This window comes from Schistocerca gregaria, chromosome 4, assembly GCF_023897955.1.
Source record: "Schistocerca gregaria isolate iqSchGreg1 chromosome 4, iqSchGreg1.2, whole genome shotgun sequence".
NCBI classification, from domain to species: domain Eukaryota; kingdom Metazoa; phylum Arthropoda; class Insecta; order Orthoptera; family Acrididae; genus Schistocerca; species Schistocerca gregaria.
In genome coordinates this window covers 684,291,832-684,306,696 of record NC_064923.1, presented here as the reverse complement: position 1 = coordinate 684,306,696, position 14,865 = coordinate 684,291,832, and the positions used below count along the sequence as shown (strand labels likewise).

The window sequence follows — 14,865 nt, the reverse complement described above, 5'->3', positions numbered from 1 at the left end:
CAACACATGTATCATGAACTTTTCTCTGGACCAGACATAACGTAACTAAAAGAGATGTGCAGAAGTAGTTTGAGCTATGGTGCTTGAGCGTTATGTCTACTACACAACCTGGAGTCATTATACACCCTCTACCAACATGTGGGAGAGGTTACTTTAAATACAGTTTTAGGTTTAAATGATGTGCAGCCTGCTCAGTGTTTTTATTGTGGCACAGACAGTCTCTCAGTTAACTGAAAGCATTTGCCCAAAGCGCATGCTACAGTATGTGAGAGAGAACTTCAAATGAAATATACTATTGATATTAAGTATCACATAAGAGACTATACTAGCGAACTTTGGGACGACACCTCATAAATATTATGAAATCAAAATATATACACATAAAAGGGTGTTGGATGACTTACTAGCACACTTCTATTTCAGAATGATGAAATTTTAAGACTGCTTAAAAGGATTAGTATTGTTTTCAATACAGACAATAAATAAGACATTATAAGTAAGTGTAGCTGCACCTAATTCAGGATAATCATCATATTACATTTTGTTACTATATATTTATTGTTCCATTAGCCTTTAAAATACCAATGATCAGTTGCGCTCATAAAAAAATCCACCTAGCCACTCATTATAAAGTTTCAGAAAACTTCAGAAAAACTTGATCAGTGACCAATACACCAATCCTCCTGAATATTAGTTTAGTATCTTTGTGATGCAACACCATGGCAGTTGAGTACTGTAGTACAGTTTATGGTATGAAAACACTATTAATTTTTATTTTTGTGTTGTATAGATACACAGACACAAAAACTGTACAGTTTGACCAGAAACCCACAGGTTTTAATAACAACAGACATTATATGCATGAAAAACATAAAAAAGGAAAAAAGAACTATATACACCAAGATACCACAATTGTAAATTCCAAGATGATGTACAATTTTTCTATATAATTGTATGAACATGTGTATAATAAAATAAACTGAAAAAATGTATACGGACCAGTTTCTGTTTTTTCAATGCCATCAATAAAGGCACAACAAAAGTTTCATAAATTAACTTGCTATTTCAAATAGGCTAGAATTCTGCAAATCAAGACATGCTGGACAAATATTGAACTGGTGATCACAGGTATTCCAAGGTTTCTATTATATCACATTACAAAGAAAGGATATTTAACAAATCAGGATTATGGCGGAGGCAATCCAAGTGTTTTTCTGACTATTCTCTCGGCTATCCTGTTGAATTCTTCACGATCTTCCCGCCACATCTTCGCAGCATCAACGTTTGCACCACTCTCATCATTTGGCTCTGTGTAAAAGAGGAATGGCAACACTTATCACCACGTTTTGCAGTTTTAAAACAGAGGTTATAGCAATGAAGTCAAAATATTTAACAAACTGGTAAATCTAAATGGTGCAGCAATAGCTTTATAAAATAAAATAAAACCATACGCTTTTAGAGTATCAGTGGCTCATTATAAGTTTTATTATATAAAAATGAAGCTGTTGTCAATCCTAAGCATGGCTGTACTGGAAACGTAGGCACTTCGCTTCCTCCAACCTGAGAACTGGCTCATCCAGTCAGTGCCTTGTACACAATTCCTTAACCCATTCACATAATCTGACGAGGATATACTGTCATGCTGCCACTTGATGGCTCTTTCATGCACTTCTGATACATATGCTTCCATTTATCACAGCTTGCATACACACAGCTTTCGATGTAGTGTGATCATATGGCCATAGGTGGTCCATGCATGTGAGTTAGTAGATGCAAATATGCATCTATAGCATTTGCTATTGCCAAATTGAAAATGGCTTCTAGTCAGTACAATTTTTGTGAAGGAATTATGGTTTAGACAGTAGTTTCAAATTTAGTCACATTTCAGACAATAACTGTGGAAGTTTACAATAAAGATTGTGGTTCTAGTGATGGAAAGAGTGATAAAAGTGAGATTATATTGTGCACTGTCAAGAGACAACTCAGAAAAAGAAAATGGCCTCAGAAACTGCAGAACAGACATTGCCGCTCAAGGAACAAGCAAAGAACTAGGTAATTCTTCCAATGAGTATCCCAGCAACTGAAAAGAATGTACTAGAGTAGAGGGAAACATACTGAAACACACTGACAGTCCAAAAATAACTCCCCCCTCCCCTTCAAACTCTCTAGAAATCTCATAAATCAAAACATCATTATAACCAACACCGATAGTAAATGTAGCATTTCCAAAAGATGCGTACCTAATTTCAATGCAAAATACCTAATAAGGGATTTTTCACAATTTCTGAAACGTACGCCTGCAATTTTGTGTGAGCCTCAATTTAAATCTGACTCATACGTTCCTGACACCACATTTAAATCCTAAGAAAATGGGTAGAATTGTACTGTCCTTCAAAATAAAAAATTTCTAACATACCAGTATCAAACCCTTGATAAATGTTTCGATGAGTTATCTGTAGTGTACTTGTAGAGATTATCATGCGTCTGATGCAGATATATTAGACTTCTTTACTGTGTAGCTCAGGTAGTTACTTTTTACCAAAAGACTTCATTTAATTAACAATAGTGAATACTCAAACCTGAAGTTGAACAATTTAAGTTATCGAAACAAGTCATTAAATATTGAGATTCAAAGGAATAACTGACGATGGTTGCGAGTGGGCACTGATTTAAAGCAATGGGGGGAAGTTGAAAATATGTGCTGCACTGGGATTCGAACCATAGTCTTCTGCTTATAAGGCAGATGTTCTGACCACTAAGCCACTCGGACACAGCGGTCACTGCAACTGCACGGACTACCCTAGCAAGCCTCATGTCAGATCCAAATTCTCAACTTATCTACCCACTACACACTACATTATCCTCATTACTTGCTGCATTTTGCTGATTCTCATAGGAGTTGAGCTGGGTGTGCATCTATACCGAAGAGATCAATGCTATCCTCATCCAAATTTTCATATGATTGTTCCTTCGAACATCCCATGTATATAATTAAGGTGAGGATGGCCAATGATCTCTTCAGTGCAGATGTACAATTCGTGAAACACTGTGGGTAATGTGGATAATGGGCAAGGGGCACTACATTAGTATTGTGGGGTTGAGAATTTGAGCCTGACCGGGGGAGAGGCAGGCCTAGGTTAGTCCATGCCGTTGCAATGACCACTGTGTCTGGTTAGCTTAGTTGTCACAGCATCTGCCTGGTAAACAGGAGACCCAGATTTGAATCTACATCTACATCTACATCCATATTCCGCTAGCCACCTGACGGTGTGTGGCGGAGGGTACTTTGAGTACCTCTATCGTTTCTCCCTTCTATTCCAGTCTCGTATTGCTCGTGGAAAGAAAGATTGTCGGTATGCCTCTGCGTGGGCCCTAATCTTTCTGCTTTTATCCTCATGGTCTCTTTGCAAGATATACATACGAGGGATCAATATACTGCTTGACTCCTCGGTGACTGTATGTTCTGAAAACTTCAACAAAAGCCCGTATCGAGCTACTGAGCGTCTCTCCTGCAAAGTCTTCCACTAGAGTTTATCTATCATCTCCACAACGCTTTTGTGATTACTAAATGAACCTGTAACAAAGCGCGCTGCTCTTCGTTGGATCTTCTTTATCTCTTCTATCAACCCTATCTGGTATGGATCTCACACTGGTGAGCAATATTCAAGCAGTGGGCAAACAAGTGTACTGTAAACGACTTCCTTTGTTTTCAGATTGCATTTCCTTAGGAGTCTTCCAATGAATCTCAGTCTGGCAGCTGCTTTACCAACGATCCCGGTCTGGTATAAATTTTCAACTTTCCCCACTGAGTTAAAGACAATGCCCACTCGTAGCCAATATCTGTAATTCCTTTGTGTCTCAATTCATAGTGGTTGCTAGATCAAAATGTTTGTTCTTTCACACATATCTGAAAGAACAGACCTCACACATATCATTAATCACTTATGCCACTTTTTGGAAAATTATGAACAATTAGTCTTCTGTCTCAGTGGTCTCCAAGATTATGAAAAACCACTAACATCTGAAGGATTAGCACACTATAACTGCATACAGCTGAGAACAAATGCTATGTTAGACAGTCTTAGGTTTTAACTGGAACTGGGAATTATAGGCGTAAAATTTATGTTAACAATTTGCAACGATGGTGCTATAACTTAGTTAAAAAAGGTAGAATTTGATAAGTTAACATTCATACAAAGTACATCGAAACCAGTTTTACATCATATATGGTACACAATTTTGTCATATTGTCACAAATCAGAAATCAGTGTAAAACAAGTCTCACAATACAATATTATTAAAAACACTTGTCCAGAAAACTGCTAAAACAGATAAAATGTAACATTTTCGATGTTATTTTCAGTGAGCCTACATCGCTGATCACTAAGTAAATATGAACATTCTTTTCTACATAGAAAAGGATCATTCATCATCAACAGATACAATTGGTGCATATTTTGTTTGCAGTCAGTAACTGAAATCCCTGTTTGTTGCAAAATATCCTGCGTAAGTGTTTTTGGTATGCTCGGTTCTACTGCCTTCTTTGCAGAACCCTCAAGTGCTTCCTACACATCCATCAAAACAGCACTTGCTCTTTCTGAGGAAACTGCTCCTCCATTTTTGTAATGGCCGGTAGGCTAATAGCTCAATGCAGACAAAATCCTCTCGGTTTCCTGGCCTTTATACTAATGTTAATTTTTTTTATTTCTTTAGGAATAAAGTGTGGCAAAAGAAGTATTAAATAAGTGGAAAAAGGTGCTGAAATTAAGAAATGGTGCAAAAATGAGCTTGTGTTGTGAAAAGGTGCACACAATTAGGGATGTGCATTTAATGTTTACCTTGCAAGAAAGACTAACTTAGGCATTTCAATACTGAAGTGCAGCACCTAAAAATTCGTAGCACTAGTTATTACTGAATACACCAATCCAGTAACAAAATAACATTCTCCATGGCTCTGACATTACATTTCCCTCCACACCAAAACACCTGAAAAGCAGTGACCCTTGGAATGTGCCTCTATGTCCACAAATAAATTTATTGTAAAGAGGTTCATATAATTCCACATGACATCATCATTTATTACAAATTTGAAGTTATGTTTTTATGTTTGATAATTGTCGTCGTGACCTGTGTGTCTGAGGAATGGTTTGATGCAGCTCTCCACACTAGTTTATCCTGTGCAAGCCTCTTCATCTCCAAATAACTACTGCATCCAAAATCTCTACTCCCTCCAATTCCAAATGGACAATTTCTTCTTTCTCAGAATGTGTCCTATCAACAAAACACTTCTTTTAGTCAAGTTATGCCACAAATTTCTTCCCTCTATAATTGTATTCAGTACCACTTCATTGCTTATGTGATCTATCCATCTAACCTTCAGCATTCTTCTGTAGCACCACATTTCAAACACTTGTATTGTCTCCTTGTCTGAATTCCTTATTGCCCATGTTTCGTTTCCATACAAGGTTACACTCCAGACAAATACCTCAGAGAAGACTTCCTAATACTTAAACTTACATTAGGTGTTATCCCAAAAATCTCTTTTTCGTAAGCACTTTTCTTGCCATTGCCACTCTATATTTTATATCCTCTCTACGTAAGTCACCATCAGTTATCAAATAGCAAGACTACTTTTTGTGTCTCATTTCCTAACCTAATCTTCTCAGTATCAAGTGATTTAACTTGGCTATATTCAGTTATCTTGTTGTTGTTTTCTTATGTACATTTTATAATCTGTTTAAGACACAATCCATTTCATTCAACTGCTCTTCCAAGTCCTTTGCCATCTCTCAGAGAATTACAATTTCATCATCAAAACTCAAAGTATTTATTCTCTTCCCACAACTGGTTTCCTTTTCTGCTTAATCAATGTAAAGCTTGAATAATATGGAGGATAGGCTACTACATTGCCTCACTCCCCTTCTTAACTGCTGCTACCCTTTCACGTGCTTAAAGTCTAGTAAGTGCAGTCTGGTTTTTGTACAAGTTGTAAATAACATTTTGCTTCCTCTGTTTTATCCCTGCTACCTTCAGAAGGTTGAAGAGTATAGCCCAGTCAATACTGTCAAAACTTTTCTCTAAATCTACAAATGCTATAAATGTTGATTTGCTGTTCTTTAGCCTATCTTCTAAGATAAGATGTAAGATCAGTGTTGCCTCATATTTTCCTATATTTTTATGGAACCCAAATTGATCTTCCATGAGGTCCGTTCCTACCAGCTTTTCCATTCTTGTGTAAATAACTTATGTCAATATTTTGCAATCATGAGTTTTTAAACTGATGGTTCCATAGTATTCACAACTGTCAGCACCCGCTTTCTTTGGAGCCAGAGTTTCTTTTTGAAGTCTGAAGGTACTTCTCTTGTCTCATATACCTTGCATGCCAGGTGGAATATTTTTGTCACTGCTGCCTCTCCCGTGGATCTAAATAATTCTAAGGGAATGTTGTCTACTCCGAGGGCCTTGTTTTCACTTAAATCTTTCACTGCTCCGTTTAAATTTTTTCACAGTTTCTTATCTCGTACCTTTCCTTCACCTACATCCTCTTCTCTTTCTGTGTTGTCTTCAATTTTTTTTTACCCGATACTGAGCCTCTATATATTCCTTCCATTTTTTAGTTCTCACTTCTTTGCTTAGTTCTGGTATGAAACTGGGGGTGTCCACATTCATACAGCGGCTTCTATTGCCTCCAAAGAACCTGTTAATTTTCCTATAGGCAACATCAATCTTTCCCATGTTTCTACATGCTTGAATTTGTTCTCTAGCCATTTTTACTTATCTGCTTTGCATTCCCAGTCAATCTCATTTTTTAGATGTCTGTATTCCCTTTCATTTGCTACATTTTTGTATTTTCTTCTACCATCGAATAATTTCAACATCTCCTGTGTTATCCACAGAATCCTACTGGGTTCAGTCTTTTTACCCATGTGATTTTTCTTGCCTTCACTATTTCATCTCTAAATGCCACCCTTTCATCCCTTTCCTGTTTCAGTCAGGTGTTGCCTAAAGGTCCCTAAGAAACTCTCAGCAACCTTCGATTCTTTGAGTTTATACACGTCCTGTATTCTTAAATTTCTATATTTTTTGCAATTTCTGCAGTTTTAATCTGCAGTTCATAACAAGTAAATTATGGTCTGTGCCCACATACGCCCAGAGAAACACCTTATAATTTAAAATCTGGTTTCTTAATCTTCAACACAGCACCATATTATGAAGCTGGGACCTCCCACATACACATCTTTCACGATTCTTAAACTAATAGTTAGCAATGTTTGAACTATACTCAGTACAAAATTCGATGGCAGCTTTCCCCTTAACTCCTTTCTCCCAAATCCATGTTCTCGTACTATTTTTCCTTCTCTCCATTTCCTACTAATGAATTCATCACTCACCACAATTAAAATTACATCTCCCTTAATCATATGAATAATTTCCCTTATCTTATCTGTAGTACCACAGTTCCACCCCATGATTGACTTAGCAGGAGATGTCATGGCAGAATGACACAAGAAACCACAGTAGAGGGGTTGGTTAGACGTTTCTGCTCAATGCGCTATACGCACATTATATTGAAGCCACAGAAACAGCTCCTGCAAAGTGAAACTGCTACACCAATATGACAGATAGGGATGGTCAATCGTTGACACAAAGGGAAGGGAGTGATGTCATGATTACCCATTGGCCACTACTTTTGTCTCAGTTCTGCTGTGACAGGAAAGAGAAGTGCTACAGTTTCAGAAACAATTATGGACAAAGTTCGCATAAATACCATTCATTTTAGAGAGGCACATTCAGTCACTGCCAGCAGCCAGCTATGAGGGGAAGTCTATGGCAGTATATATCCAGAAATGGATCAACAAGTTGCAACCGCCAGACGCTATCTCCACTAGCTGCCGAACCGCTGCCCGTGCAAAGTCCGAATGCTTCTGACTTGGTGCCTTTCAGTCAACAGGCCACCTACTTGGGGGGGGGATTTGCAGTTCGTGTCTGGGCCCACTAGCTGCCACTGCCTACATGTGAGCTAACTTTGTTGCTGCCCGTCATCGCCTGTGCAGGCACAGGTCACTGCTGTCAGCCACCATCACCCACACTGGAATCCACAGTTGGAATCTGCAGATTCTGGTCCATTTGTGCTGATTTATGTATTTGTATCAGTCATAACAGCTCTGGCTGTCATAACCCCCCATGCTTCGAGATCTAAGTTAGAAAAACATGGCTGTAGTGCTGACTATGTCACCTCGCCCAGCTGCTGCCTGCTGCACAGGACATGGTATTGGTGGATGTGTTGGCATTTACACTTGGTTGTTGGGAACTGCAAGGCTAGGTTTCTAGACGGATAAGTAACTGCTACAGATGACCAATTTGCACTTGATGGGGGAAACAAAGACATACATTACGTATCACAAAGACTTAAAAAATGCCTTTAATTCTTACTTAGAGAAGATCTGGTGCAACTGCCAATGCCAGATGCTGTCTCCACTAGCTGTGAGGTTGCCGTTTTGGTTAACTTTCACCCAGTCTGCTTCAGTAACCACACGGTCAGTGTGGTGGATGCTAAGCAAATGGACCCATATTCAATGCCCAGTCGGGTCGAAGATTTTCCTCCACTTGGGGACTGGGTGCTTTGTTGTTCTTATGTTCATACCATCATAGCTGACATTATGCTATTAACATGGCTGAATGGGTGTGGCACACAAGCCAATACAAAAACTTCCATTCAATGTAGGCATCCTAACTTGGAGGTCCATAGTCCATGCCTGAGTCACCTAGCCACCTAACAACCATTGCCTGTGTGTGCAACCTCTGTTGCTGCCAGTCTTCACCTGTGTAGGCACACATCACTGCTGTTAGTTGCCGCCATCTGTGCTGACATCCGTAGTTTGATACTGCACTGAGCTATGTATTCTCACCAGTTGCTGAGGCTGCTTGCTCCAGCTGCTACTTACCACCCTGCTTCTTGGTCTTAATCACTGCTACACTGCCGACCAAGTCACCTTGCGTGACTGCTGCCTGTTGCACAGATGCCACTGCCCACTGGCTATGATATGGCACCTCACTGATCCAAGCACGCTTTGCTGACCGAATCTGGGCAATGGCTTGGGTGTGTTGACCAGTGCTGAGCACCAGCACAATCAATGTATTTTGGCACAGAATAAAAGAGTATATGTAAGTGCTGTTTTTATGATGGGACACTGGGAATCCACTTGGTACCCAATCACTACACCACCGCAATGACACCCAAGGTGATGACCTGGAGACTTTCCTGACCACTAGCAGCCCAGATCCACAACCTACAGTAGAGGCCATTCACCCCTGATCTCTACACATCATACATTCTTCCAATGTCATCTGCAGAGCTAGTTGGTGTATCAGTTTGTACTATTGTGAATGGTGTTGGCTTAGTGTCTATCTTGACTATGATAATGTATTCACTAAGCTGCACACAGTATTCCCACAGAAAAAATGAAGCATACGAGTGAATGTGTGTCCATTCATATAGACAAGAATCAGATATATGCGTTAATATCTGACTGGGTATTATTACATCACAGATAAAAATGAGACACGTGTGCATTTCTCTTCATTCCCACACCCACACTGCTGTTTTCTTAGTCATTATAGGCCTGACCAGGAGTCCTGTTCTTCTTGTCACCTCACTTCACTAACTCCCATCATATTAACTCCCACATATCCATCAACCTACCAACACAATGTATACTCCAACATGAGTAAAATCATTTTTCCTTAGTTTCGCAAGTCATGTTTGAATCACTTCACTGTGTTTCTTCTAGACACATAAGCAATGATTTCAAACATTTCTCAGTCAGTTTCATTAATAATATTTATCTCTGTCATAATCAGTATATTTTGAAGTGGAGGATGGTAAGAACTGCCTTACAGTGGCATAAACTGAGGATAATGAATTGGCAATGGAAATCTATGGTTCTGACTGCTGTCTAGTCCACTATCTGAAAATGAGCAGTGCTGGTGTAGATACTTTAGTATCTGCAGAAGGCATGACAACACTGCTATTCAATGCGGTCAGCACAGTACTTTTGGTCGATGGAGAATCGGCCATGACTGCGTAACAGAAACCTGCAAATCGGACTAACTAGTCCTGCGAATTGAACCATGGGAAGTGCAGTGCCCATACCCCATGAGATAGCTGCACAACAATACCTCAGCATGCAGCTGGCATGAGTGGCTAAGTCCACGACAACTCTCGACATGAATGCAATGCCTGGACCGCCACTGTCTAACCCTGCAGGAGCACTGACCTCCTCCACTTACTGCTGCTTACAAATAAACACTGACGTCAGCGGGTCTGCCCATATGATGTGACTCGTGCAACCTGCAAGGCAGGTTCCTAAACTACTCCACTGTTCTGCCCATGCCAATTCGTCTGCCTCAATTTGGACATCCACTGGCGGGGTTGTTAAAGATATGGTCACAAATGTATACCAGTTTAACTATTTTGTTTTAAGTTATGTATTGATCAAACATTGCTGGCCATTAGCCAGCTCAAAACTGTGCATTGCAATATTGTTCTGATCTAGAACTTAGTAATATACTCTTTGTGGGACATCCACAACTATTGTTAATTAATTTCTTTTTCATATGAATAAATCCATTCTAGATGTACTTGAAAAACCCTTTATTTGAATAAAATTGCACACATGCCTGGGTTTCAGGGTGTAAATCTCATCTTCAGGCACTACAAAAAACAAGAAAAAGTAAGAGGAAGTCTTTATAAAATTAATTAACATTAAAAGAGCCTATACAAATGTGAACATCAGGTTATACCTTGACTGCATACGAGAAGGTCTTATCAGTCAAGTAAAAAATCCAGCAAAATTATCAACTAGGATGTGAGATCCCATGTGGGTGAGGCACAAAACGTTTCTAAGAGTCAACCAATACCACACCAGGCAAACAAGGCTTAACTGAAAAAATATGAATGTAACAGCAAATAAGCACACATTGTTAGCCTAATGTAACCTATAGACCAACTGCAAACAACCAGATATGTGGCATGGACTTAATAAATTAGAAATGAAGACATAAAAGGTGTAGAATGCCAATTTGTGAACCTCAAACGTAGCTTACCATGTAAGTGCCCAGCCTGATACATATCGTGGAAGCCCATCAAGACCGGTCACCACACTACCGCATGAACCACAATGAGACTTCTCTATGTATACATATACATTAGAGAGTGCCCACAACCAGAACTGATACAGAGGGTGGGAGAGATCATTGTTCAATCACAGCTAACAACACAGTCGCACCTCCTTGTTTCCTTGCAAATGCCATCCACTACAAATAATGCTAAATCCAGCTTACGTATGTATGGTATTAGCTACGATAGGCCTAGTACAGAGTAAACAATAAAAGCAAGACATGCAATGAATAACACAATTGTCAAGAATTAAAAATAATAAAAAGGTCAAATGAAATTGTCAAGAAATGAAATTAATAAAACCATAGTACAAAGTACAAAATTAATAAAACCACAGCATCAAATATAAAAGGATTTTTCACATGACTCTTATACGCAATCAAGGTATATCATCATGTTCACATTTGCATGGGACTTTTAAATGTAAATTAATTTTATGAAGAATCCCTCTAGTTTTCCTTGCTTCCTGTAGCATCTTAAGAAAGGATTTCCACCCTGGAACACAAGTCAAGTGTACAATTTTATCCAAATAAAGGATTTGTCATCTATGAAGAATTTTGTACATACAAAAATTAAGGTTCAAAACTGAAGATTATTCTCCAGTTACAGTTGTAGGTTTTATTTACAATTACAATATCATTGTAAATTCCATACAAGAAGGAATTGGAGTCCATTTTTACAAAATTATTTCAATGAGAAGGATCATGCTGCATTTCTTCCTCTCATCATTGAATGAAATAAGTGGCTGCAGGATGGAGAGTCAACTAAATGACTCAACCGAGTAAATACAAGTTCTGGACATGATGGGATACCCATATGTATTTATGTTTGGAGTATGCTAAATAATTTGCTCATCTTCTAGCACCAATCTACCATAGGTAGGAGGAGGGATGAAGCAATATGATTCATCAAACAGAAGACCATAACTAGAGGCATATATTTTTTATGTCAGTCTGCTGTAAAATATTACAACAAATTTTTTGCTCATGTTTTTTGGAGACCAAAAGTCTCCTATGCATGAATCAATTTGGATTCCACAAAACACAATCATGTAAAATCAAGCTCACTCCTTTCATCCCCAAGACCCAGAAGGCAGTAGATTCTGACACCAGGGTTGATTTTATGTTCCTTGACTTCCAGGAGGCATTTATACAGTTCTGAATTGTCTAATGAACAACATGCAGGGCATACGGGATAGCAGATGAATTGCATGACTGGTTTAAAGAGTTCCTAGCAATCTGAATACAACAGGTCATTGTTACCAGAGAAAAATCAACAGACATAAAAGTAAGCACAGTGAGGTTGTTCCCCGGATGACGCTGTTGTATATAGAGAAGTCACAACACTAGAAGATTTTAGTGAAATGCAGGAAGACCTACAGAGGAATGACGCATGGTGCAGATACTGACAGCTGATTCTCAATACAAACAAATGGAATGTATTACACATAAAGAGGCAGAAAAAACATTCTTGTATAATTACACAATTGCCGATCAGTCACATCCATGCCTTATTCTCTATACACACAAATAATCTGAAGAACAGGATGAGCAGCAATCTGCAGCCTTTTGCTGATGGTGCTGTGGTGTATGGGGCACTGTCTCTAACGAGTGACTGTAGGAGGATACAAGATGACTTACACAAAATTTTTACTTGGTGAGCTGAATGGTAGCTAGCTCTGTATTTAGAAAAATATAATGTAAAATCAAACAGTGGAAACTCCAGGTACGAATATCAGCAACATAGGAAAAGATAGGTTGCTACTTATGGTAAAGATGACACAACAAGTTGCAGACAGGCACAATTAAAAGACACTTACACACAAGCTTTCAGCCGTAGCCTTTGTCAGAAGCACACAAGTCCACCTATTCTGCCGTGTCATTCCAGTTTCCTTTACACCATTCCTGCCACAATGGAGTCGTCTCCATCTTTCTGCATCAGTTCAGGAAAGTATCCCTTTTCATGGCTAACCCAGACCCACATTCTATTTCTTAAATGCTGCCTAAACCATGGAATCCCCCCCAAATGACCTAACCATAAAAATTCCTTTCTCTGGGTCCCATCCCTACTTTCACAATGACCTTCACCTTTTCAGATTCTGCCAGTCACAGAAAGAATACTGCAGAAACACGTCTCCAGGGCACAGGCATCCCAGAAACATCTCTACTCCCTCTGCAAGATATTGATATTGTGCAATCCCTTTTCAAACATCACATTTCTGAAACTGAATTCCTTGCCCTCCAGCACCTGGAGGAGCTTCCAGACACCACCTCCACAAGTTGTACAACCTGCTGACATTCTACTACTGCCTCAGGGCACCACTATCCAAGACTTAACTTACACACACTGTCCCTTCTCATCCACCACTCCTAGAATCTAAACCCTGCCTAGCTGACCTTTTCAACTTGTCACGTCCCTCAAAACTCCTTATGAACACACCACCAAACCAGAGCCAAAACATTGTTGTAACACTGTTATTAACCTTTCCACCAAATTCCTCAGCTCCATAGAAGTTTTGGGTCTAACCAAAGGCCCCACCGTTAGCCCCACACCCAAATTTAACTGTGCTGGAACTGTCAGAGGTCTACCGTCCTCCTCCCAATTCCTGCAATGGAAATATCTTTTTGCCACCAATCCCTCCAACCAAAGCTAACATTGAACCCTGCCTCTCCCATTTCATACCATCATCTAACTGTGATCCCCTCCCCCCCCTCCCCTCCCATGGAACCACCCATTGATCAGATTCTAGGAATTGCTTACCTCTAACAGCCTCACCGTCCTTCCTCAGAACACCAACCTTTCAGCAGAAAAAAGAGAAGTCTTACATAATGTCAAAACAAATCATGACCTAGTCATTCTACTTCCAGACAAAAGGTTTCACCACTGTTGTTACAAGTCACAGTGACTACCTGGCAGAAGGCCTCCACCAATTTTCTGACTACTACACACATAAACTCTGACTGAGTGATCCCATCCCAGAAGTCAAATACAACCTCCAATCCCTGCTTAAAGCCTTACGCCCTTCCCAGGATTTCTTCCTTGAATCCATTTCCCTCCTCACCCCTATGACACCCGGCACACCAACCTTCTAAATGCTTGCCAAAGTCCACAAACCTGACAATCTTGGATGCCGCAGGGTGGCTGCACCCACTGAAAGAATATCGGCTCTCACTGACCAACACCTCCCATAATCCAGCCTCCCACGTCAAAGACACCAACCACTTATCTGATACTGCGTGCTGCAGGTTTTGAATCTGCGCCAGATGGCATGGACGTCGAAGACCCCTAAAGGTTTCTGCACCTTCACGCCGTAATCCGTGGCAGCGTGCGCCTAATGGCCCATTTTTAATGTGCGGGCACCACGGTGGAACACGCGGTCCCAACGGCCAGTAGCAGCACCCCTGATCAAGTATTCAAGCGCCTGCCTCTCGCTCCGTCAGTCAGATTCGTTGCGTGGGTCTATCGACATCTTGCCCCCAGACAGCATATTTACATTAGTTTGTTCCGTGTATGAGTGGACGTAGTTGATTCGTGTGGTTTTCTTGTGACTCTGTTGTTTCTTGCTTGTTGTTCGTTAGGTCTCTCTCAGTTGTCCTTCGTTCTTGTGTCCGTCCTCTCCCATTTATGTTGTTGTTCACGGACCGCTCCGTCGGTCCCCACCATCCTCACCCCTTTACCTCCTGGAT

At 40.0% G+C, this 14,865-nt stretch overlaps 1 protein-coding gene across 1 annotated transcript in view; it reads right to left on the bottom strand.

Annotated features, from left to right (window-relative positions):
- Positions 1-744: 744 nt before the first annotated feature.
- Positions 745-14,865, bottom strand: part of LOC126268212 (ubiquitin-conjugating enzyme E2 G2) — a 39,274-nt gene continuing 25,153 nt past the window's right edge. Inside the window, exon 5 of the mRNA XM_049973841.1 lies at positions 745-1,308. Coding sequence (XP_049829798.1) covers positions 1,187-1,308 — 122 coding nt within the window. The 3' untranslated portion in view covers positions 745-1,186. The remainder of the gene's footprint in view (positions 1,309-14,865) is intronic.